The following is a 25,655-nucleotide window of genomic DNA, read 5'->3' as shown; positions in this document are numbered from 1 at the left end:
CTCCCACACCAGATCAAACAAGTTGAAACTTTGCACAATTATTCATCAGTATGAATCAATTAAAAAAAACCCAATAAATACTGGTAAATAATTATTGATACCAACTAGGGAAATTAATCCTTCAGCATTAACAGATATGGCTAAATATATAGGGTTTCACCCCCCCTCCCCCAGATGATTGAACACATTCTTTCTCCCACACTCTTTCTCTAATCAATTATTTATTGTACCTAAATTATATTATAGCTTTTATATAGCGCTAGCTACTTTCTGGGAGAAGATTTTCCGTGCTGCCTTTTGGCACTCAGTAAACACAATTCTGCTCGAGTCGGTTGTTGAAGCACGAACCCCCTTCATAGGTAGCCAAGCTAAGTTCGAACTTAGCGTATTGACTACGCATACCTAACAAATCACGAATAAAAAAATTAAGCAATAAGTCTAAATTATTGGTAATTAATTACCAGTATTTTGCTTGATATCATATAAGGGAAATAACATCTATACCATTGTGGGGAATTCTTTCCATTAGATAACCCCTTTTTTTAAAAAGGGATTTTAAAATTTTTTGCTTCTAAGTATCGAGTATTCAGAGTCACCCTATTTCATGGTAACTATTGCCAATTGATAGCATACCGGTACATGCATGCTGAATTTTCTCTGTACCTTTTGAGATTAGTAAAAAAAACGATATATATTAAAAATTTATTTTTTTGTTCCAGAACATGAATCTGCACTTGTATTTCCACCTTCCATCTTAATGAAAGCTTAACAAAAATTGCTTTCTGTCTTATTAACAGAAGAAATTTAAATATAAGTACTAATGCACTAACTAAATAGAGGAAGAAAACGTTATAGAGAATGATGACTTGTTTACTTTGCAAATGCAAAAAATATTTACAAAAACATTTTTTTTTCAGTGATGGTAATATAAAGAGGTAATCATACATGCATACAATTTAAAATTCATTAACTAACATTTTTTCATAGCTCTAACATAGTAGAACATATCTAGGAGAGAGAAAATTACAAAAAGAAAGAAACCCTATTCAAGTGATATATTTAAAGAACTATATTTTTTATCAGCCAGTCAATGCAATAAATTGAAAATGATCTTTGATTTTATTACATGTTCAACTTTGTAATATAAGTTTTATATTACTTATGACAAAAAATTTCATTGTAGAGCAAGGCAAAAGACAAATACTGGTAATACTAATATGATTGCAATTATGATTATACAAATTAAGTTAACTACAGTACCAGCAATAAACATTTTTAAAAGAAAACTGAGGAAATAATTGTCAGTGGGTAAATATTAAATTACCCAAGAAAGTTATCTTAAAATTCTTCAAGCTAAGGCATGAAAGACGTTGATGCATTTATTTACAGAGGAACCCACAATCCCCCATCTTTTCAACCTCAAGGTAAAAAAAAAAGTTATTTTTTTTTGAGACCCTTAAGACCTTTTAACAGGTCATGTGAAGTAAAATTAAGTTAATGTGCTTATTTTGCAGTTAACATGGACATTATGTGGCCAGCTAAATTAACAAATACCATTTTGCCAGGTACCGGTATCCATATATTGCTTGACTTAAGTAATTCCTCAAACCAATGGAATAAAATCTTTACTAGGATCATTTCAGAAGCAGCAAAGCATATTAAAAACCACTCTTGTAACATCTCCATTTGTCACATCTTTAAACTTGAAGGAAAGTTTCATGGTATAGACTAAAATAAGCACACATCCATTGCATTAAGTTCATTCAAAAGATTCACACTATGCACAAACTTGCATGCATTCAGAAATATATGTACACTGTTCAAAAAAAAATTTGATGATCAAAACTTTCATACTTCTAACAAATTTACGGTATTAACATGAACTAGAAATCATGAACCTCCAAAATTAACAACTAAGTTTTCTTTGTGTTGGATCTTGATCTCTTTGGCAGCACTGGTTAATTTCTCACTAACACTAGTTATCTGTAAATAATAGTAGTAAACATTAATTATGTGTGCTGTCATATATTTATTTGAACAGACATTGTTTTCAACAATACTAAATGTATTGAACATTAATTTTGAAGTTGAAAAGTGGAAAAAGTAACACCATTTCAAAATACTATTTAATTCTATGGCCTCCTTCAGTCGCGAATCGACTATGGATCATCTCGGTGAGATGAATGCCTGGGCATTAGCTGTGGTCGGAACGATGTTGCCCACACATCAGTTCCCCCCTCTCTGCAACTGATGTATCCAAAGGAACGGCAGTGCCGATACAGTTTGGGGTCAGCAGCGTCGCAGGTTCTGCCAGAGTGTAGCACTGAGTGCTGCACTTAATAACTCTTATGCAGATTGTTGCATGAGACATCAACAAGTAAACATTATTTCATTCTGTCATGTGGGACCCTCTGTTGGAACATTAAACTACTTTTCTAAAACTTTCTCTGCTGATTTTCTATGAATCATTTCCTCTCTCTTCTACTCTTTGGTGTTTTATCTCAAAGCAATCTAGGTCAATGTGTTTTAACATCATTCTGGGTGACATTTAACCAGACATCTCAATCTTTTAAAGCTCTTATTTGAGACACTTATGTGGTGTTGCTGATCTCCCATCGAGTGCCTCCCAAGGTGGCAGATAGTGGAATAAAATACCTGGGGTGGACCAAAATCAAACCTGCTGCCTTGTGGAAAGTGGAGGGATCCACAAAAGCTAAGGCACCTTACCCAAAAGTAAAAGCAGCTATCCAAAGAGCTAAAAGGGGACTCCACCAGATCTGGACTGATCACAATGGAAAATGATGACAAATGCATAGAAAAGGACATGATTTTTGTTTTGAGTAGGTGTACTAGCCCAACTTACTGTAGTGTTAAAGAAATATAGTATATAGCTCTTGTGGCACTATAAAAAAACAGGTGAAAAGAATCAGACTTTCTCAGAATTAAGGAGTATACTATATTTAATAGTGATAGAAAAACTAACAACTTAGGTACCTGGTTCAGGATTTTATGTTAAAAAAGGAAATGGTAGTTAATGTTATTGGATTTAAACCTGTAAATCATAGACTCTGCTCACTACATTTGAGAGGGAAATTCTTCAACATATCATTTATCAACTTTCATGACCCTACTGAAGATACAGATGATAACATGAAACCTTTTATGATGAACTGAAAAGAATTTATGATGAGACACCAATGTATGACATCAAAATAGTCCTAGGAGATTTCAATGCAAAAATTTGAAAAGAATCAGCATTCAGATCAGCATTGTCAAAGAAAGCTTACATGAAAAGACCAACATTAATGGCATTAGATAGTGAATTTTGTGTCAGGAAAAGGAATATCTATCAGCAGCACTAAATTTCAATATTCACAAGGTAACCTGGTTCTCATCTGATGGCAATACATCAAATCAAAGAGATAGGAGACATGGATCTGATATTTTAAATGTAAGAAGTTTCAGAAGAGCAGATGCTGACTCAGACCACCTACAAGTAAAAGCTACATTTAGACAAAGAATAAGTATCATACACAATTACCAAAAAAAAAAAACAACAACAAACAATGTGATTTGTCAAAATCTTACAAAAGATCCATTTCTTTAAGGAGATCTGAAATACTACTGAAAATGAAGACAATTGCCAATATTCATTGAAACATCAGAAATAATTAGGACCATGAAGAATCACAAAACACCAGGAGAGAACCAAATTACAACAGAACTAATAAAATATGGAGGAAAAGACCAGCATTCCCAGATATACAGACTAATATCAAGAACTTGGGAAGAACAAATAATACCAACAGAATGGGAAACAGCACTCATATCTCCAATACAGAAAAAAAAGATCCAAAGTAAAATGCTGTAATTAAAGAGGAAACTCTCTTAAATGCGACTTATAAAATCCTAACTAAGCCTATAAGGAAGAGACTTAGAAAATACTCCTAAGAAATCTTAGGTGACTACCTATGAGGTTTCAGACCTAATAGATCCACAACTGACCACATTTTCAAACTAAGATGTATACTAGAAAAATGCTATGAATACAATATACCAGTTCACCAACTCTAATAGTAAAGGCAATATCTTTGATTCCGAAGATTAAGAATAAGTGGAGTATTTCACATGACTTCGCAAACCCAGTTGCACGGTGCCCACCAACTATTTATAGACTAAGAAATGGCTTATGACAGTATCAAAAGGAAATATCTATATGACTCACTACAGGATTTTGGAATACCTAACAAACTGACAATATACATGATATTAAAAAGCTCAAAAAGTAAACTTATAGTACAGGAAGAACACTCACAGGAATTCAGGATTAAACGAGGATTAAGATAAGGTGACTCACTTTCAAGCATTTTTAAAGAATGTACACATAGACACAAAAGGAACAATTACTAGCAACTTCAGAAGAGAAAGCAGGCCAGCAACCAACAGGGACAATTTACAGCCAACCTCTACATTGCTTTAGTCAATGACATTGCCTTATTGGGTAAAGACACTTCTGACATTGCTAGAGCTTTCACACAACTGGAAGCATCTTCCAGAAGAAAAAAAAAAAGATGCATGTCATTTTAGAATTGTTTATTGTGATGTTTTAGAACTTTTGTTTAAAATAAAATAAAAAAAAAATGACTAGGACAAGATTGATATGATTTTATGAGTGTATGTATGCCCAGCTCAACAAACACAAATTTCAAGTCGGTTTTTTAAATTAGCGATACGTCTCACTGCGGCAATGAATGCATGTTGTACTTAATAAGAAGGCTGGAAAGCAGTCAACAACTTCTTTACAATGACCCATAATGCAAGATATAAATTTCAAACATGTTTTTGTAACCAGAATTTATGGTACCCTTGTTCAAATTTTGGTTTAAGCCCTTCGTTTGTGAATATCTTAATCACTGCTCCTGCATTAGTAGGTATTTGTCTGTGATTGCGATCTGAATTTGCCCAAGCGCAAAAGGGTTCTGAACCCAGTCAGAAATATCCAAATGAAAAATGTCTTCAAATATATGGTTTAGGTTGTCATAGAATAGTCAGTAATAGACATATTAAACAGTAGTGAAAGGGGAGTTGATTATTATTCAAAATATCTGATCAGTTAACCTGGATTTTAGCCAAGAGGTTATTTAAATTGTAAACAATTTTCATCTTTCTGTGGACCCCATTCGATTGTCTGGGGACCACAGTTTGAGAACCAATATTGTAGTGAATACTTTAATTTGCAAAAGGTGACCATGTGATCATTTTACTATCTGGTGAAGTCTATGTGAGTTTATGAAAGGCATTGTGAATACTAAAAGGTTCTGTCAAGAATAAATTCATTTTCCTCATTAAAAAACACATAAACATTCTACCCATTTGCAGAGATTATTCTGATTCTCCTTTCCTTGCAGAGATTATTCAGATTCTCCTTTCCTTGCAGAGATTATTCTGATTCTCCTTTCCTTGCAGAGATTATTCTGATTCTCCTTTCCTTGCAGAGATTATTCTGATTCTCCTTTTCCCCTTAAAAATGTTGTTTTCCCTTGATGTCATTTCCACATTTCTTTTAAACTAGTGCATTAAATCTGAACATTGTATGTAATTGTTAACATATATGAATTAAAAGAATAATAATAGTTTTGAATAATTAATTAATTTAATAAGTCATGTGTGAGAGAAATGATTTTAAAATACAACATACGAATAAATGCCAGGTGCAAAGGCATAAATATTAAGGATATTGATATTTTAAGTCATAGGCAATACTTTCAGAATTTATACACTGAAAAATTCATTGGAATTCTGGAATTTATCCCATGAAATTACATAACATTGAGGAAAAACATATGATTGGTTTTAGGTTCATATATATTAAGGCCTAATTATATCTCGCATTATGTAGCAATTATTTCAACCAGTGTACTTTTAATTTTTGGAAGACTATGCTAAAAACAATCGTAATGATCATGGGTAAACTCACCAATTGAACATCAGACATTGAGACAGGTGCTGCAGACAGAGTCATCTGTGGTGATGTAACCCCAAGAGGTAAATTAGGTCTGTAAACTCTTGACTTGCCAGAAAGTGCCATATTCAGACGGTTGCTTAAATGGTAAGTTTAAAAAAAACAAATTACATTTCTTTCAAATAAATTTGAAAATGTAATCTTGTTCAACAATAAATGCAAAGAAACTTACACATAATTTTTGTGAAAAAAACAACTTTACTACAAAGGAACTAAAAATCTATGTCAAGTACAAAAGAACAATCAAATAATAATATAATAAAAGAAAAAGCTGACTTTTATTTTACACACAAATTAATTCAATTTGTGATATTTAAAAAAATCAGGAATGTAACTTAGGGAAAAAATTAACTTTTTTTTTCTCACAAATTTTTCTTATCAGTAAGGTCAAGTTTTCATAATTCCTTCAAGTTTACTCATCATGTTGGCATTGGCACTAATGAAAAGAGAACTTTATAAAGAATTAAATTGACCTATAAAACATGAAACTTTTTATTTTTGACAAAGAAAACAAGAAAAAACATGAATGGAGAGTACATTTTAATTAACACTGTATCATGTTTTAGATTACAGTCTACAGGTTAACTATCTGAATCTCAGAGAATTGTTTTTTTTTTTTTACAAATCTGTAATAAGAAACTAGACCTAACACTTTTCCCTACATAGATCTAAATGTATGCAAATACATCATGAATGCACTAAAAGCCTTATTCTTTAGTAGGGTTGACAAGATTTAAATCAGGTTTAGTAGCATTCAAACTTAGGATTTAGCAACCGTAGCAGAGTTATGTACAAACCCACCTCACCCCCCATTTTTTATGCTTTTTTTTTTTTTTTTTTTTTTTTTGCGGTCAAATTTCAGTGCTGTCAATATGTACCTGTATTGAGTAGCCCTATCTTGCATTTCTCCTTGCTCAATGTTCTGTGATTCTGGTGAAGTCACATCTATGACATTTCTGAAACAAACAAGAATTGAAAAGAATTATGGCTTTAGAAAAATCAATGAAAAAAAGTTTAATGGATAAATAAACAAGATTAGTGATACAGACATGGTTAAAGAAAAAACCCAATGAAACAGAACATAATAAATAGTTTTAAACATACATAGCCGTTTGTCGAATTATTCGCGTGAATTCAGATTGTCCATCATCTTTCTTCCCATTAGGTGTTGTATAGTTTGGTCCTACACGCCCCCTGAAATTTATAAATAAACATTTGTATAAGGAATTAATACATATAGCATACATTTTTATATGAACAAGACATTGTTAATTATAATAAATGGATCCAAAGTCTTTACCTTATGTAAAAAAAAATTAGACTTCTGGACATTAAGTGGAATGTTATAGGAGACAGTCTTGAGCTTGTGTTTTAGCTTTTCAAATAAAATATTTTGTCTCCCTAAAATTAACATCATTGAACCTACCCATGACTAGGCTGACTGATATCACCAGGAGGAGGAATTAATGGCGTCCTTTCATTTGCACTTTGAACCTGCAAAAAATATATTTATATAAGAAAACAACATACAGACAGAATGCATGAATGTCAATTTAAATCACATTTTTATGTGTAGATTGGTTATATCAATAACTGACAGCAAACTGTTATTACAGTGTCACCAAAGGTATAGATTTAATATATTTGAATAAATTGCTGTTATTTTGAAGTTTACATAGAAACATTTTAATTTCTAAATTAAAAAAACAAAACATAAATGCATTTTTATTCAGGTGGTTTTTTTCTGCCATCATCATAATGTTATACTTATATGCTGATGAAAGCTAGTCACATTAAAAAGTTGAGCAAACATTGAAATTGTAATGTCTTGCACTTATTAGATCTATGTAATAAAAAGTTATATGAACACACTCTCTTATGTACAGTCTACAAATAGTATGATCGATTTGAAAAATACAGTTATTCATTGGATTGACACTCCTATTGTTGATGCCTTAAAACTCATTTGTTGCCTACTATAACCTAGATCTAGATATTCTCTTATAATATAGATATTCTAGATGTTGGTAGACTAGAGTCTAGATCTAGTTATATAGGCTGTTTGATATAGACTGGTGCAATTAAGCAGAAATAGTGTCATTTTCTTCCAAAAAAATATCTGTTACACATAAGTATGGATTTAAAAAATTATACATGTTGGATAATAAAATTAATGTGTCTTTGTTTTGTCTAATAATTGTCTTAAATCAATGAAAAATAAAAAAAATTGTAGACTCTATGTCTTAATCATTACAATGTTTGCTTGTTTTTACTGGATTTAAGATTAATAGGCTATGGATTTTATATTTTTATCTTTATTAATGATTAACTAAGAGCTCTGCAGCTATATATCCAAAGTTTGTTAGAATGAAAAATATTGCATCTAATATTTGATAGGTTTTATGTTTCCTATCAAATAAAAAAAAATTCTTTTATTAGACATGAGTTAAGTGATTACCAAATGGGCCACTTTGCAATGTACAATAATTACTATAAATGTCATATTAGCATTTTTTTTACTTTCTATATTAATAATGGAATCACTTAGATCTACATCCAAAACATGCTAATAGCGATTTACAATCCTCAATATAAACCAATCAATTTAACAACAAACAACATAAGGTTTATATTTTGCATAATTCTGTAGAAGTTGTGGTAGTGTGAACATAATCATTTGAATCTATAACAAGAAGCTGAGCTTATAAATTGGTACTGAATTTCCTGAAATATGGGGTAATATTGTAATATATGGATCCACTATTACCAAAATTGACTTAAAGATTGTGTGTCTAGTCAAATGTGCATTATATTATTGGTGTGCTTCACTCTTTTAATTATAACACATAGTCAAAAGTGCATTAAATTATTGATATATGTTCATTGCAAGATCCCAGGATTTCCACCGCTATGAATTTCATGCAGTTAGGGAAAGAGAAAGGTGTGTAGAAGATTATCTACTGAGAGAGAAAAAAACGCATAATTGCTCGATGCTAAGAGATGCATTAAAATTACTAATGTCTTCGCCAGTTTGATACAAATGGTTCAAGAACCTTGATGAATCTCAAAATTATAACATTCATGAAGGAACATTCACAATGCCATTTACTCTGGAGAGCAAGCCTCATTAGTTAATGTACAAACACTAGCTTATATCCACAAAGATGCAGAACCCTTTTAAATTCCTCCTGAATATAGATATACATGAGCGTCTTCAATTTCCTAAGCTTTTTGACAAGTGACTCTATTGATTATTAAAGTGTTTGAACTATAATTAAGGCACCTCCGAACCTGCATATGTCACAAGTTTATCTCATCAAGATCTTCAAGTCAAACAAATATAATAAACACATGACACATTAAATTTTTTTTTAACTCCCAATTTGAGGAATTACAAGAGTTAGCAATTCCTTAAAGTAACTGTACGAATATTGTCTTTTTACATCACAACATTTTCCAGCAAATATACAGTTGTACTTAATGCAAAGTATTTAACTGTTTACACCCGAGCATAATGTTCCATAACTGTGGAACAAGCTTACTAGTTGTTATCCTCGTGACTGCTGTCAAATTAGTCAGTTTACATCGATCTGTTCCTACAATTGTTTAAATTTGAAGAAAAAAAAATTGTTCACTGCTAAACTGGCCCAAACAATGGGAAAGTTTAGCAGCATTTTTTTTGGTGTGAAAATATAGCTTCTTGGACCCATAAAACTCCAGCGGAAGAACTGACTGAAATAGTTTTTTCAGGTTATAATTTGCTCTAAAGCCGAAGCAGCTTCTGTACTAAATGTTGAGCTAAGGGTCTGAAATATGGTTCCATGTTCTTAACGTCTAAAAATTTGCTTTCAGATTCCGCAATCATGGAACCCAAATAAGTCTTGTACTTTTCAACCATTTCTATTGTTATACTTTTCAACCATTTCACTAGAAATAGTTTCTCCTTTCAGCAAAGGAAAATGTCAAAACCTGTTTTTCACTTGCTTGCTTGGCAAGCTTAGTTTGAAAATATTTAACATGTACACACATTTCATATGCAAATAACCCATTGCAATGCTCTCAATGAAAAACATGAAGTCTGTCTTCCACTCTTCATTAGAAATATTAGTAACAAAGTCATGGTCAATGTCTTTCAAGGAACATAAAAATGTCCTCCTTGAGAATCCTTGAACTCTTGAAAAACTTGAATTCCATATTCGTCTCTATTACCTTGATCATGCTAGGCCAGCCGTTACTGTTGTGTAACCAAACATTGGAATGCCCCCCCCCCCCCCCAAATCTTCAGATTTTCTGGGAACTGCCTGTATAGAAGACCATTAGCTCTGATAATATTGAGGCTGTGATTGAAGTTAATACCTTTGATATTCTATGCAGCTTTTCAGTTAAGAGTTTATGGTTTGGATATTGTTCTTTTATTAAAATAAAAAACTGTTTTTCTCTGTCAAAACACAAGTTCCATCAGTTGTTACACTTGCCATTTTGTTACAAGCCAACTCAACACTTTCAACACAGTTCTTCATAGGATTGAATAAATACTGGCCTGAACTTGTGTCTTTGACTGAATGTTTGGGAATATTAACAATAAGAATAATCTCATTTACTTTAAACATTTTAGAATTTCAGAATGACATCATGTAGAGACAATACTTCTTTAGCTTCTTCATCGTAAGGTATAAGAATCAGAAATTTAAATAATTTATATATATATTTTAAATTATTTATTTTTAATATATTTGCATTTTTTATATGTCTAATCTGTGGCCACACCTGACTTTTTGTAGGTATCCGGGGGCCGCATGTGGCTCGCAGGTCGTAATTTGCTCACCCCTGATGTAAACTGATACCTTTAATTCTTTAATTGGGAATAGGGTTTTGACCTAATTTGACCTAAACACAGTTGACTGGGAATAGGGTGTTGACCTAATTTGATCCAGTTGACTGGGAATAGGGTTGAAGCCTATTCCTAGCTGATTGGGAATAGGGACCGCCTATAGAAATACTATAGATACTATATATATATATATGAGATATATGAAAATATTATTTATCCTCTTACTCTTAGTAGATCTATTTACTTAAATAACTTAGAGTTTAGAGTCTTAGACTTAGATATAGAATTAGAAATTTTATTAAAAAATGAGTCAAATGAGTCTTACTCTTAGTGAGTCTTAGTCTAGTTAAAGTTACTCTACTCTACTCTAGTGTCTAGGTCTTTATAGTCATAGTACTAGTAGATTATCTAAGTTAGTATAATAGTAAGTCTAGACTCTAGTGTCTCTAAAGTCGACTCTAGTGTCTCTTCTCTACCTGCCTAGAGTCTAGATCTAGATCTAGACTAGAGAATCAACTTATCAAGTCGATTCAAGACATTCAAGACATTCAAGTAAGTAAGTAAATTGAACTCTAGAAAAATAATCTGGATCTATCATCTTGACTAGTTCAGTGAAGAATCTAATCTAGATATTTCACATTAAATGAGATTAGATTAATTCTTTTTCAGTGCCAGCCAATAACTTACACCAACATCTTTATCCTCATCTGAACTAAAACAACACCCCATTTCTTAATTATTTTCTGGACTCTAATACCATCAACAACATTGCGATTTCCGTTCTCACATGATGATAATTCCGCATACAATAAGTTATATACTTGTGATTAGTAGATATTGATTTTATCCTTAATGACTTCCGGTTTCACTTTCAGTTTAATAAGTAAGTTATCACAAAATCTTTACACAAATCTAGTCTTGTAGGATCTCTAGTCTAGATTAGTAGATATAATCATATTTTATTTGCTACCCAAATCACATCTAGAATTCTATATTTGCCTAGATCTATTGACGGAGGTAGACAAACATAATAAATGATAATTTAGTAATAGTAATACTAATTAAAAATTAATACCAATCGCAGTAAAAAAATCAAAATTATGAGAAAATGTAAAGCTAAGTCTAAGCGACAGTGCTGTAGTGTAGTGTGCAGACAAGACTGACTAGTGTAGAGACTAGAGTCTGTAGAGTGAATGACTGAAACAATGAATGATGATTTACAAATTTTATACAAATTACACATACATAGACTCTAGATTGATATCTTAGATATAAAGGCAGAGAAAATAGTAAATTAAATATAACGAAATAAGATTTATATAAGATAATTTTTATTGATCCTATCAAATGGAAATTCAGTTTGACAACAATTGACAACCTCAGTGTAACTACTGTAACAATAACATTATAGATGCAAATATGAACAACATTCACACACACTCACAACCAGCGCTTTATGAATTAGACTTCTATGAACTTCTCAATGATGAGAGATGATCTTGTAACACTCTGACCGACAGTCACAGTGGGATGAAGGAGTTTTTAAATCTTTCTGTTTTAGTTCTAATTGGCTAAAGAAGGCTAATAAGGGACTGTACAGACTGAGGCACGAACCAGTGACCCCGACATGACAACTCTGCCTAGCAGTGCTGCCTTTATATGTAATATGTATGCATCATTCATTGTATTTTGGCACATAGCTTCACATTTGTATTTACATATTTACTTCCTAGTACAAACCTCACACAGGATGACGGAGGATGGAAGTGGGCAGGGTATCAGTATGAACTCAGATCATCAACAGTCCATTCAATACTGCATGACCAGGCAGCCATCCTGTGTATTTATGTTGTCCCCTTGTTATATTGAGAGATATACAGTTAAAGTGGAACTTATTTTTCTAATACCTAATAGCTGTCTGTGTCTGCTCTTAACTCTTTCTCTCCATAATTATTCACCACATTCTGGTGGAATCAACGCTGGTATCGTCAGTTAGGAGAGAAAGAGTAAAAAATTGTTGGTGAAGACAGGTGTGGCGAGGTTGCATTCGAGCTTGGTGGGGCATGTGATCATTGACTATTGGGGTGGCTATTGAATGCCTGTAAGATACCTTGGATAAGAAAGATGTTTTTTTGGACATCTCTATGTTCCAGAGGTTAGTTTGCTGGGCACTGCGTTGTAGCTAGACAGAGTTGTCATGTTGGGTCACTGGTTTGTATCAGATGTTATATTTATTTATTATTTTTAATTCACTTTTTTTTCATTTACATATATAATATGATTTTAAAAGACTTAAACTAGTCTACTTAAAGTTACATTGCTATGTTATTTTTTTATGTACAAAAAACTTATAAAAAGAAAAATGATTTCAATAGGCAACTGTGTCTGGTTGGAATCTTGTACACATTATTTCTCCCAGTTCCCATTCTAGCATTGTCAGATCAAGTTGAAACATTGCACAATTATTCATTGTCGATAACAACACATGAGTCGAATACAAAAATTAACCACCAAGTAGTTAATCAATTAGTTGTAATTAATTTTTTCTGTTTTATAGAGAAATGTACTAAGATAAGAGGAGTGCCATGTGAAGAGAATTAGGTAGTTTGCTAAAAATGTGAAACTATATGTATAGACTTTTTTTTAGACTATAAAAACTATTTTTATAAGTACTTACTTGTATAGCTCAATGTCTAACCTGCCGGCCTTCCACCAGGGAGGCTAGAATCCAAGCTTGAATTCAAACTTGAGTAAATGTTGTTTTATTTTAAAGCTGCATGGAAACCTTCTCTTAGATATCCCTCTGCTCCCCCCAATCCCCAACTGGTCCAAAAAAGAGATTAGAACATAGTGGTGCACTGAGCATTCAATAAACAAAAACAACTACCATAATAAAAATATTTATAATTGCACAAATTTATTATTGTTTGTCTAGACCTATGAACATTATTGACATGATTGATTTAAAATAATTTCACTCAATATAAGTTTTGTTTTTAATAAAAAAAAATATTTTACTTGTTTCTATATGACCTATAAAGCTTCTAACTTGAGAATCTAGATCTACCACTACTAGGCTGTAAGCACTAGCTTCTAGATGATAGATCTAGATTTTAGTAGTAGATCTAGATCTATTGCTCTCTAAATAATTAAAATAACTAGATGTAAATAAGTTTTTTTATTACTATGGGACATTCTGGATAAATAAATCTCCATAAATATTTACAGAATCTGTTTCATTTGAATATTTGTCATAAGAGCTGGCCCAGAACATTAGAGGGAAAGGACCTGTTTTTGCTTTAAAAGGGTGAGCCAGATCATGGTTGTATGTACAGGTATCTTTTAATCTGTATTAGTTCAAGTCAGATGTCCCCAATCTGTTCTCCATTACCATTTCTTCATCCAACTTAATAATTGAATGTTTCCTTATTGTTGTATGTCATCTTTGTTCATTTTCATTTGAGAGTTGGATTTTTGAATTTATCTTTTTACTAAGTACGGTAAACTACATACTACATTTGTAATTAATAATAGTAATTAATTAATTAATAATTATCTTTCACTCTCTTATCTCCTTAACTCCAATAAGCTTAACAATTCTTTCTTTTAAAATGTACCTTGAGATGAGTACCTTTTTGTGATATTAAATTTAACATGTCAATGGATGTATACTCAATTTATTTAATAGCAACAAATACAGCATCTTATCTTATAAAATACAGACCTTACTTCAAAAAAAAGAAGATGATTAAGTTCTAGGCATGTTCCTAGGTCAAATTCACTCAATTCTATTTTGACCTTTAACTAATAGGGTAAGTGTTCTGATCAACTTTTGAATTGACTGGTCATACAGCCGTAGAGTTTATAGCACAAAAACATCCAAACTCACAGAAATGTTTTGTGTTGATAATTTTACAGCTTAATGGTGATGGCTGATGATAAAATTAGCGGAGTAGAGGCATCAGCAATAGATATTTTGAAACGTGCGGTAGAATTGGATAAAAATAGAAGATTTGAAGAATCCCTAACATGTTACCAAGAAGGTGTGGGACTCTTGATGCAAGTGCACAAAGGTAAATTATTTAGTCTTCGTCTGTGCGACTTCTGCTAAAAGAAGAAATGTAATCCTCCACAAAGTTTGTTGCTTGTTATCTTTGTTTCAATTTTGTCATATAGACTTCTTATGTGTCAAACTAATTTATCCTCCTATATTTAAATTTTAGTTTAATGATTTCATAAATTAACAAGGTTACAAAGACAGTTTGTGTGGAAACACAAACTCAAAATCGGCCCCCGAAGTGGTCCACCCAGGCAGTTAAAAAGACAGGTATCAGTATTTTCAGAAAGAACATCAGAATTAAATTCGATCAAAGACAAATGACAGAGAAGAATGGAGAAAGAAGGTTGGGTTGACAGATCTTGTGTGGTGCCCCAGCTGTCCAGCAAACCAAAGGATAAGTGAAAGTGAATGTGAAGTTAAATGTGAACCTGACCTAACTGATGTCTTATAATGAGTATCTAATTGATCTAATTGGTTTGTAAATGGTCAATCTCTAATTCCTAAAAAAAAAAAAATTTCGTTAAAAAAAAAGAATTTTTTTTTTATTTAGTTAAGTGTTCTATATATTTACACTAGACATATATTACCCCCTGCCCGCGGGTCTTAACTCGCGTATAGCTGATATAGTCACTGATATTGTGCATTAGAAACAATTAAAGAAAATAATAATGTTATAAGTTAAGCGAATGCATGAATTCATTAATAAAAAAATATTATGAATGGAGCTAACAATAGCTAATTGACCTGAATTCACGCGATATTAAGAATAGAATTGCACTCATGTAAAAATGCTTTAGAAAAACAAATTTGAATGTTACTTTGATTAAAATATGAAATGAATGGACTAAAATTAGTATGTTCGTTTGTCAAAGTATAAAACTATCTTTGTGAAGAGAAGTTCTATCATCTTAGAGTTGAATGAGTGTTTTAGACCTAGGAATAGAGAGATGTGTAACTTTTCCGGTAATGTCTTATGAAAGAATACACGTCAGGACTTCTAAATTCTTAGATATAAGGAAGGAATTTATGTAAAAATGCTTGTGAAACACAAATTTTAAGCTTTATTTTATTAAATAATGAAATCAATAGACTATATTTTGTATTTTCATGTGTCAAAGTAAAAAACTTTATGCGTAAAGTGTAGTTCTTAAAATTAGATCTAGATCTAGATCCTTTTGATCTTTTCATTTAAACATTGGTAAACATAGCCTAGATCGATGAATTTATAATGCTTTCATAGAGTTGGTCAACTCTATGGAGCATGTCTATCCACCCAAAAAAAAAAAGTCAGTTATTAAGAGTAACAAAAAAACTAAAAACAAATTAATTCCACTTACCTTATTCATGGTAAATCAGTGACACAGACTAAAAATGCAAAATACCTAGGTGTTATAATAAACGAAAAACTGTCATGGAATCCTCATATTGATGAAACTATCAAAAAATCAAACAAAGTATTAGGGTTTATTAAAAGAAATTTCTATAAATCAAATAAGAACATAAAGCTAAAATGTTTTTTAACCTTGGTTTGGCCAATAATAGAATATGCATCCTCTGTTTGGGACCCCTCAACTCAAGAAAACATTAAGAAACTGGAACAGACACAAAATAGAGCAGTGATTCATAACAAATGAATATTCACATTTGACACCTTTAGTAAAATCACTAAATTTAGTAAGCCTTCAGGATAGAAGACTCAAAAGTAAAGAAGCAATTATACATAAAACACTGAACCATAATCTTCAAATACAAAAACAAAATTTAATAAAATACTTAGAAAGACACAAAGATAAAAGCACATTCCTCGTCCCATATGCTAGGACAAATTTGTACAAGTGCTCCTTCTTCCCTAGTGCTATTAGAGCATGGAATGGGTTGCCTGAGCTAGCCAGGAAAGACACAAAGATAAAAGCACATTCCTCGTCCCATATGCTAGGACAAATTTGTACAAGTGCTCCTTCTTCCCTAGTGCTATTAGAGCATGGAATGGGTTGCCTGAGCTAGCCAGGAAAACCAGTGCCTTGGCAGAATGTAAGGCAGTGGTTAATATGCATGACTGAATGCATGACGCGTAGGACGTAATCATCTTCTTTTTTGAAGTAACGTCTGTATTATATAAGATAAGAAAATAAAACTGGTTGCATAAGTGATTTAAAAATTAGATTTTTCGCTTTTTGGAAAAGAAAAAAGTAGCCTTTGAATGGACTAAAATATTATGATGTCAGATTGTTTCAATCTTTTCTAGTTAACGAGATCTAAACGGGACAGATGGACAGACATTTCACACAAAACTAATAGCGTCTTTTCTCCTTTTGGGGGGCCACTAAAAATTATTAGAAATGTTAATAGTAAAAACTAATAAAAACACATGCATGCACACATGCACCATTTTAATAATTTCATCAATATGGGGATTCCATGATAACTTTCATTTATTATTACACCTATTTCAAATTTTTAGTCTGTGTAACTGGTTTACCATGAATAAAATAAGTAGTTTTTGTTTTAGTTTTTTTGTTACTCTTAATAACTTGCATTTTTTGGGTGGAAAGACATGCTCCACTTTGTTTCTCATTTGAAATGAGTAATTTCTTATTTCATCTAATTCTCTTTGTAAAATTTCATTATCTTGTGTTGTTTTTATTGCTATTGTTATGCAATTGTCTGCAAATAATCTGACTTTGTTTCTGAACTAATGCAATTTGGTAGATCATTTATGTAAATTAGAAACAGTAGTGGGCCTAAGACTGTTCCCTAACGTACACCTGAGTTTACTGTTTTTGTTGTTAATTTAGAGCCATGTATTATTACAGTTTGTTCTCTCCTTATCAGGAAATCCTGTAATGAACTAGTAATGCCAAAATATTTTATTTTTTTCAAACAAGCTATGGTGTGTTCTAGTATTTTACATGTGATGCTGGTGAGTGATACTAGTCTGTAATTTCTAGGATCATATCCTTTTTAAATAGGGGAATGATGTTAGCTCTTCAGTCCCTCAGCTCTCTACCCTGATATTTAGGTTATAATAAGTTATTTATTTATTTAACATATATATTTATAACATCTTTTTATTAACATATATTTTGCTAGCCATAACAGATGCTGCAAAGAAACTAAGATATAGAGAAAAGCTTCAGGAATATTTAGTCAGAGCTGAAGATTTAAAAGCATTTTTGAAGGAAGAGAAAGAAGGTAAAGGGATTCTACTTTCAGTTCAAACTTGATTAAGCTGATTATAAAATGTGTGTGATAGGAACATGGATACAAGATTGCAGGCTATAGCTGGAATGTTTTTTAATTGCTGATACTATTTTTTTTTCACTTGCCATAAATACACATTTTTTGTCTATTTGACTTTGCTAGTTTTTGAACTACTAAAATTTAATAAAAAGTCAAATTTAAACAAGGAAACAAAGCAACATTTGTAAAATTTTGTCACTTGTGCTAATTCCAGAACTTTCACTTTTTGTCAAAAATGTAAACAAAACATCCTTAATCAAATTAAGTTTGATCTGTCACCGTACAATATTGTATAAGACTATGTAACTTTCTTTTTCTTAAAAAAAAATGGAAACCAGACATAGATATCTCAATCTATTTCTAGATTTTACATCTAGAACTAGATATCTAATTCTTCTGGCTTTTCTAATTTAGATCTAGACTTAGACTAGAAGTCTATCTACATTTAGGCCTACAACTTACCTTAGCCTTAGGCTACTTAGCATACTATATCTAGAATTCTACAAATCTAATAAATCCTATGATCTATATTTCAAACTTTTCAAATAAACACTTGAATTGTTATATTTTTAAAAGTCTAGTAGACAAATCTAAATTATATAAATCTAGAAGGGCAAAGTTGTGCAACCAATTATCAAGCTTGGCTCTACGACTGCAACTGTGTACATTTGTATCAGGATATTAGACATACTGAATCCATTTTGAAATTAAAAAAAAATAGTTGCTTCCTTTTTGTGTGAAATACAGAACTTACAAAGCAAAGAGGGTATAACATGGCCTAAATATTGCAGATGTGCCAAAAATCCAAATTCATAAAGCAAAGAGAAGGTTAATAAATTTATTTTTGCCATTTAAGAAAATTTTCCACAACTTTTCAATGAAAAATTTTTTTTTTAAAGTCCTGTATACACACCTTGTACAAAGGAGATAGCAATGAATCATTAAAACTTTATAATAGCAGTAAAACATTCAGACTTTATAATAGCCATGAAATATTCAAACTTTATAATAGCAGTTAAACATTTTAACTTTATAATAGTGGTGAAACATTCAAACTTTATAATAGCCATGAAATATTCAAACTTTATAATAGTAGTAAAACATTCAAACTTCATAATAGCCATGAAATATTCAAACTTTATAATTGCAGTGAAATATTCAAACTTTATAATAGCAGTAAAACATTAAAACTTTACAATAGCAGTAAAACATTCAAATTTTAGCAGAAAAACATTAAACTTTATAATAGCCGTGAAACAGTAAGACTTTATAGTAGCTGTAAAAATTAAAATCAGTGCTGAAAAAAGCTAAATACTAGTTTGTGGTGGCAATAGTACTACATGTTGCATACTGTTGAATGGCCTGACATTAGAAGAAATTGATTCATTTAACTATCTAGGGTCAAACATAGTGAGAGATGGAGAATAATAAAAGAGATAAAACCCCATTTGAGCTTGGCATCCACTCCCATCAGCAAAACGGAAAATCTGGAAGAGCATAATAAGTTTTCCAGTAAAATTAAAACTGTATTCTTCATTAGTGGTCACTGTACTCCTATATGATTGTGAAAGTTGGGCACTGAACGTTGAGGCTTAAAGAAGAAGTCAAGCATTTGGGAGTAAATGCTACAAAAAAGTGCTGGGTATTAGATGCCAGGAAGACAAATGAGTTTGTGATGTTACAAGTCAACACAAGACAAAAGCTGAGCTGGTTTGGTCATGTTGTAAAACACAGTGCTCGGAACGTTCCATGATGTTTGCTAGTTGACACCCTGGTAGTCCTATTTATGACTTGAGTGCCATTCAGCCGCAAGTAGGCTTCTAAGGCTGGGTGGTGGACAGAGACTGTTGTTTCACCAGATACTAGCTCTGTCTTACCCTCACCTGGTTTAGCCCGTCAGTCAAGACTGTTTACTGGGGTGTGGCCGTTGCCACATGCTGACAACTACTTGGAGTCATAGGTGAGAGCTGAGCTCTAAGTGGAGACCAGGTCAATGAGCTGCTCAATGATCCCCACTGCCCAGTTGACAGAGGTACTGGTTTCATAGCTAAACACAGCTAGGCACTAGCTCCATCTCTAGCCTGCACTCTATAAATGCAAAAGACAATAGAGACATTTTTTTTTCTACTCTAATGAAAGATCCTGTTGAAATGAAACCAGCAGCTTTGATACTACAAATACTAAACCTTGGCACTTACCCTCACAGGGGAAACAGAAGCTTCTCATAATGATAAACAGCTGGCTCAAAACCAAGGGTTTTCTGCTTGCAGAAACTTCTGTATGATGGGAGAGGCTGAATGGAATGTCGAAACACGACATATACTCAGTCAAAGTGTGACCAGAATTTGGGTAAAAAATAAGAACCAGCTACAAAAGACTTAATAAAAATACCCTCAACACTAAGAAGAGACATATTAGGAATCCTTACTTATGGATCTCAACAGCCCAACAGACTTTAAGATAAAATGTAGAGGCAGTATAGAAGCTTACAAAGTAATTTCAATACATTTACATAACTATCTTATTTAAATTTTTAACTTTTCCACAGCTTCTAAAAAGGTTGAGCGTATACAGATAGAGGCGGACTCCACAGGGCATTCCTATGAGACATTATTTGGCCATTATTTCAACAAATATGTGACAGAAGTGGAGGTTGATGACCCATATATACGAAAAGATCATCAGGTTTGTTGGAGCCATTGTTATGTTAAAGAAATCATTGTTGATATTTCCAACAATATTGTTTTATTTGTTGGAACTATTGTTATGTTAAAGAAATCATTGTCTTTAGTTGATATTTCCAACAATATTGTTCTATATACAGTAGCTAAAAGTTATTACACTCCCACTTTCTGCAACAATATAGCATTGAAGCAAGCTTATATCTATCAACTGTCATGGGTGAGAAAACTCTCTCTTTTTCACCAAGCTTAAAATAAATAGCTTAATATGTGCTCCTCTTAAGAGCTTTAAGACCTGATTGGACATCAACTGACTCCAAATGGCCTAAAAGAGAACGGTTGGCAGCTACTGGCTTCAGTAAGGGATATCTGTAGAACTCTATCAAAGACTGCAGCACTAAAATGAAAGCTAAAGTTGAAAAGCTCTGCTGAGGAAAAGATGATTTAAATTTACCCTTTAGCCGACAACAGCTTCATCTGCGTCAAAATGTACAGGTCACTTCTAAGTTATAGCTACATAAAATTGTGCATTCATCCTTAATATTTGGATTTTTTAATATTATTATTATTAATGAATTATTAAAATGCATATAAAACTCATAAGTTTTATTGTTATGTACAGAATACCAATCAAAATATCAAATGCAAACATTTCATCAGCACTATAAATAGTCTGATCTAGCCTAAACAGTTTTCTGGAAAAAAATTTTATATTCACCTAACAATGTTATCACAATAAAGTATTAACACATCTCATATTAAAATTTCAAGTTATAGATTGTTCTGTCTAGATGACATGTCTCTGTTATTGCATAATGCTGTAAAAGAATCTCAACTAAAAGCTACCTGATTTTGAGCATGCCTGTGCTTCCTTCTCCCATTTAAAATTCTGAATTAGCATCCATTTCTATGAATTATGTTTCAGTACAAACTAGTTTATAACTCTAAAGCAATATTGTACTAGATTCAATACAAAAATTAAATAATTTTTGAAACAAAAAAAAACAACAGTTTCAGTATTTCTTGACATAATTATGCTTCTTCTGATGAAATGCTTAATTGCATATGTCTAATTTTTTTACTTTTAGATTGACAACTTTATCAGGTTGTGTGAACTCATTGTTGGCAAAAAGATTCCAGTGAAGACTGTCACTCTCACAACAAGTAAGGTGAGGATGTCATATGAAATGATAAGGGGCACCTGATTAAATCAATAGTGTGTGCTGTCGTTGCAATAGCATTGATGGTAAACTTTAAACACTTTATTATGTTAATAAATTTTTATGTCACTGTGTAGTCAGCACTTTATTTTTTATTCCACATTTCTGTATTTTTTAAATTTCATCCTGAATCACACAGATTAGTTATCCTTTTTTCTTCGTTATTTTTTTTTTAGTTTTCTCCAGCCCTTTGAGACCCAAAGCCTTTGGCCTTCTCCAAATGCTATCATATAAATTATGGAAATTCTTTCCAAAAGAAAGATTATTGCAGCATCTTAATATGGGACAAAATTTTTCTGAGCATTCTTTTTCTTTCAAATCCATTTATTAAATTTGTAAAGGGCTTTGGTTCAGTTCTTGAAAATACAGATCAGATGAGTATGAAGACTTTCGTTTTTTTTTTATTAGTATTATTTACTTAAGTCAAGGTTTCCAGAGAGTGTAAACATGGTGGTTTGCTACATACTTGAATCTGGAGTTACTTGTCTCTACTAAGAAGTGTAAACAATGTAGGGGAGGTAATGTAAATAAAATACTGTCATTTTTAAGATCATTAGAATTCCTTGAAGTAACTTTGCAATTTTATTTTATCCTAGGACCCAAACCCTAACAATTCCCTGACACAACATGATAAGCTTCTTATTGTTGGACGTTCACTTTTCTCTCATGGCATAGAGCTAAAGATAAAGTATTCTGATACTCTACATGACAGAGAAATAAGGTTTGCAACAAACTTTCATTCAGATATTTAACACTACAGAGTTATGAGGTTTGAAATAGGCTTTTATTCTTATACTCATCATGAGAGAGTTAAAGTTTGAAACAAACAGGCTTTTTTGATACTCATCATGAGAGAGTTAAAGTTTGAAACAAACAGGCTTTTCAATATAGACTGCACTGCACTAGATCATAAATATTTTCAAATTACATTACAGCCAAAGTTTGAGTTGGTTACATTTCTGATATTTTTGGATGCATTAAACAGCTTTTTTTTCTTTAGGTAGAAGTACACTCAAGATATGTTGAACAAACACTGTTTAAACTAGGCTAATAATAGGACACAGCAGTAAAAAATATTAAAAATACTTTTGTTATAAACATGACCTTCACCTCTGAAGATCCAATTTAGTGAAGTTGAAACTGACACTTGGGTTGTTGTTTTTTTTAGGTTGAACACAGGCTGGGTCATCAAAATAGGTAGAGGTCTGGATTATTTCAAAGGCTGTGATCGTTTTAACATTGGATTCTGTGACCTGAATTTGAGAAAGTGTCATGAAACAACAGTAGATATTTTCCACCAGGGATCAGTTAGGGCCACAACAAGTACAAGCTAGCACCAGAATCTCTTGTTGAAGAATATTGTTGTTCCACATTCGTAGTTGCTGATCGGCACTATATGCGACCCGATGCAAGTATTTGTGAAAAGTTGTATGAATGCAATCTGCGTTTCATAAAAACTGGGACATCACTTACAATTTTTTCACAGGGTTGAGTCCATGTTGAAATATTTTATTATTAGAAGGGTTTTATTTTTCTCAACCTCTAACACAGTTCTCTCAATGACACATCAAATCTGGATCATGTGATTGTGTCACCACAAGTTCTGCGATTTTAAATCTTGTTCAGAGACTTTTTTTCTTACAATAATTATATTAAAAAATATGTTTATCCATGGTCATTCCAGTATAAGAAAGTATAGCATTTCAAACCCTAATACACTTCGGAGGTTGTATCTTATTGTTGAATCTCCACCTTGCAGCCATTTATATACCAGCTAAACAAAAAGTCTTTTGCTCTAACAGTTGGAAATTGTTGAATCTGTTACACTGTCATCCTGAAGGCAGTAGATAGATTAAGATATTAATTAATCGTTTTTCTTTCATTTTGGTAGGGTCAAATATCTACATAAGAGAGAATGTATGCAGTGGCATGGCCATGGCACAAAGTGGTTTATAAATTTATTGTGTCTAGGCCCATGACCAAGTGGGGCCCAAATATAATTATAAATTACTTTTAAGTTCATGTACAAGAACTGATTGTTATGACACTTTTCCTTATCATTATTTGAAATTGAGTGTAAAGACACTATTGCTTGCAAAAGGTGGTTTATTCATCAGAATACCTGTTAGTAAACGAACTGATACCTACAGGATGACTACTTGTTTTTATGACACACAACTTTTATTATGGTCACCATCGTATTCTTGAAGCCTGGGCCCATTGGTGCTATGCCACTGCATTATGTCAATTTCTCAATAATTATAAGACTCATTTCAGTGTACAGTAGTTCATTCATACTTTATAGTCTCAATTATGAGCACTCAAATGTTTCTCAAGTTTTTAAAATGTTAATTTGAATTTATTTTTTTTGCTACATATAGGACTGATTGGTAGCCTATGCTTTCATTTTGTATGATTATATTACTGTTGTTATTTTGTAAAAGTATTTCAACATTTCAAAGAATATTAAATCAAAATCAAATACTGTCTGCTGTAGAATGCATTTATTCAGCAACAGAATGAATCAAAAACTACATTTTTATGCCCCTAAGCTACTTAGTCTAAAGAATATTGTTATTAAAATTAAATTGGTTCAAGAGTTAAGAACTCTATTTTTTAGCTCAGAATATTTGATATCAGAACATAAGTCTAGGTTAATGATAAAAGAAAAAAATATTTCTTCTTTCATTTTAAATTCCACCTGATTAATATTTTAATTATGCATATTATATTATCATAGTATCACTAAAGTGTGTAATTTATTTAATATAGTAGTATTTTCAAAGACCAATGTGGATATTTATACTATGAAATATATCTACTTATTATATGACTTGTTAACACTATCCTATGCAATGCAATGTTTTATAATTTTCAAGAATATAAGGTAATTTTTGTGTGTGCAATTTATGGTTAAATTTATATTATGTTATATATTCACATCTTAGCAATCAAATTTTTTTTAAGATTAAAAAAAAAAAAAAAAAAAAAGAAACATTGTTCATAAAAAAATTAATTATGGAGTAGCTGTGATGTAGCTAATTTAAGCTTGAATTATCTCTTTCAACTCAATTTTGTTTTACTAATGTTTTAAAATGTTGATTTTATTTCTTTGGCCATCAATAATAAATTCAAACTCCATGTATATACATTTTTTAGAACTAAAGCTTAATGACACCATCAAGGAAAAAAAAATAATTGCAGAACTGAAACTTGTCAAGAATTTGTTTGAACTAAACTTTTCATTATATTTTTTTTTTAAATACAAGGTGATCAACACCAAAATAAGGAGAAAAAAAAAAAAGAGAATTTATCAGAGGTGACATACAGAATAGAAAATGGCTCATATCTCTAAACGTTGCCCTTGAAAAAGGGAGAAATAATTATTGCCTCAAACTAGAGGTCTCAATTATGTCAAAATACATTAGGTGGCTGAGTGGTAAAGTGCTTGGCTTCTGAACCAGGGGTCCTGGGTTGGAATCCTGGTGAATACTGTTTTTTTTATATTTCAGGATCTTTAGGGCTCTTCTGAGTCCACCAACTTCTAACATTAGTTGGGGAAAAGTAAAGGCAGTTGGTCATTGTGCTGGCCACATTACAC

The 25,655-nt window shown here is 31.8% G+C and overlaps 2 protein-coding genes across 10 annotated transcripts; one reads left to right on the top strand and one right to left on the bottom strand.

The window, feature by feature from the left end:
* Window positions 1-849: 849 nt before the first annotated feature.
* LOC106069330 (ragulator complex protein LAMTOR1-like) lies at window positions 850-11,670 on the bottom strand. The gene is made up of 6 exons (XM_013228959.2): window positions 11,541-11,670; window positions 7,449-7,516; window positions 7,127-7,216; window positions 6,901-6,978; window positions 5,978-6,101; window positions 850-1,983 (listed from the first exon to the last, which is right to left on the bottom strand). The coding sequence occupies exons 1-6, from the start codon at window positions 11,580-11,582 to the stop codon at window positions 1,891-1,893; spliced, it is 495 nt and encodes a 164-aa protein (XP_013084413.1). The 5' UTR covers window positions 11,583-11,670; the 3' UTR covers window positions 850-1,890.
* LOC106069329 (MIT domain-containing protein 1-like) lies at window positions 11,667-25,367 on the top strand. 9 transcript variants are annotated; one of them, XM_056038220.1, is made up of 9 exons: window positions 11,667-11,736; window positions 14,082-14,160; window positions 14,576-14,665; window positions 14,772-14,926; window positions 18,004-18,105; window positions 20,702-20,838; window positions 21,923-22,003; window positions 22,651-22,775; window positions 23,223-25,367. In XM_056038220.1, the coding sequence occupies exons 4-9, from the start codon at window positions 14,776-14,778 to the stop codon at window positions 23,386-23,388; spliced, it is 762 nt and encodes a 253-aa protein (XP_055894195.1). In that variant the 5' UTR covers window positions 11,667-11,736; window positions 14,082-14,160; window positions 14,576-14,665; window positions 14,772-14,775; the 3' UTR covers window positions 23,389-25,367. The 9 variants fall into 9 exon arrangements, with proteins under 9 accessions (XP_055894195.1, XP_055894196.1, XP_013084409.1 ...); XM_056038221.1 differs by having other exon boundaries at window positions 14,542-14,665; XM_013228954.2 differs by lacking the exon at window positions 11,667-11,736 and adding an exon at window positions 11,747-11,870.
* Window positions 25,368-25,655: the final 288 nt, after the last annotated feature.

Source organism: Biomphalaria glabrata, chromosome 8, assembly GCF_947242115.1.
Source record: "Biomphalaria glabrata chromosome 8, xgBioGlab47.1, whole genome shotgun sequence".
NCBI classification, from domain to species: domain Eukaryota; kingdom Metazoa; phylum Mollusca; class Gastropoda; family Planorbidae; genus Biomphalaria; species Biomphalaria glabrata.
Note: the sequence above shows the minus strand (reverse complement) of the source record. Positions and strands in the feature narration are given on the sequence as shown.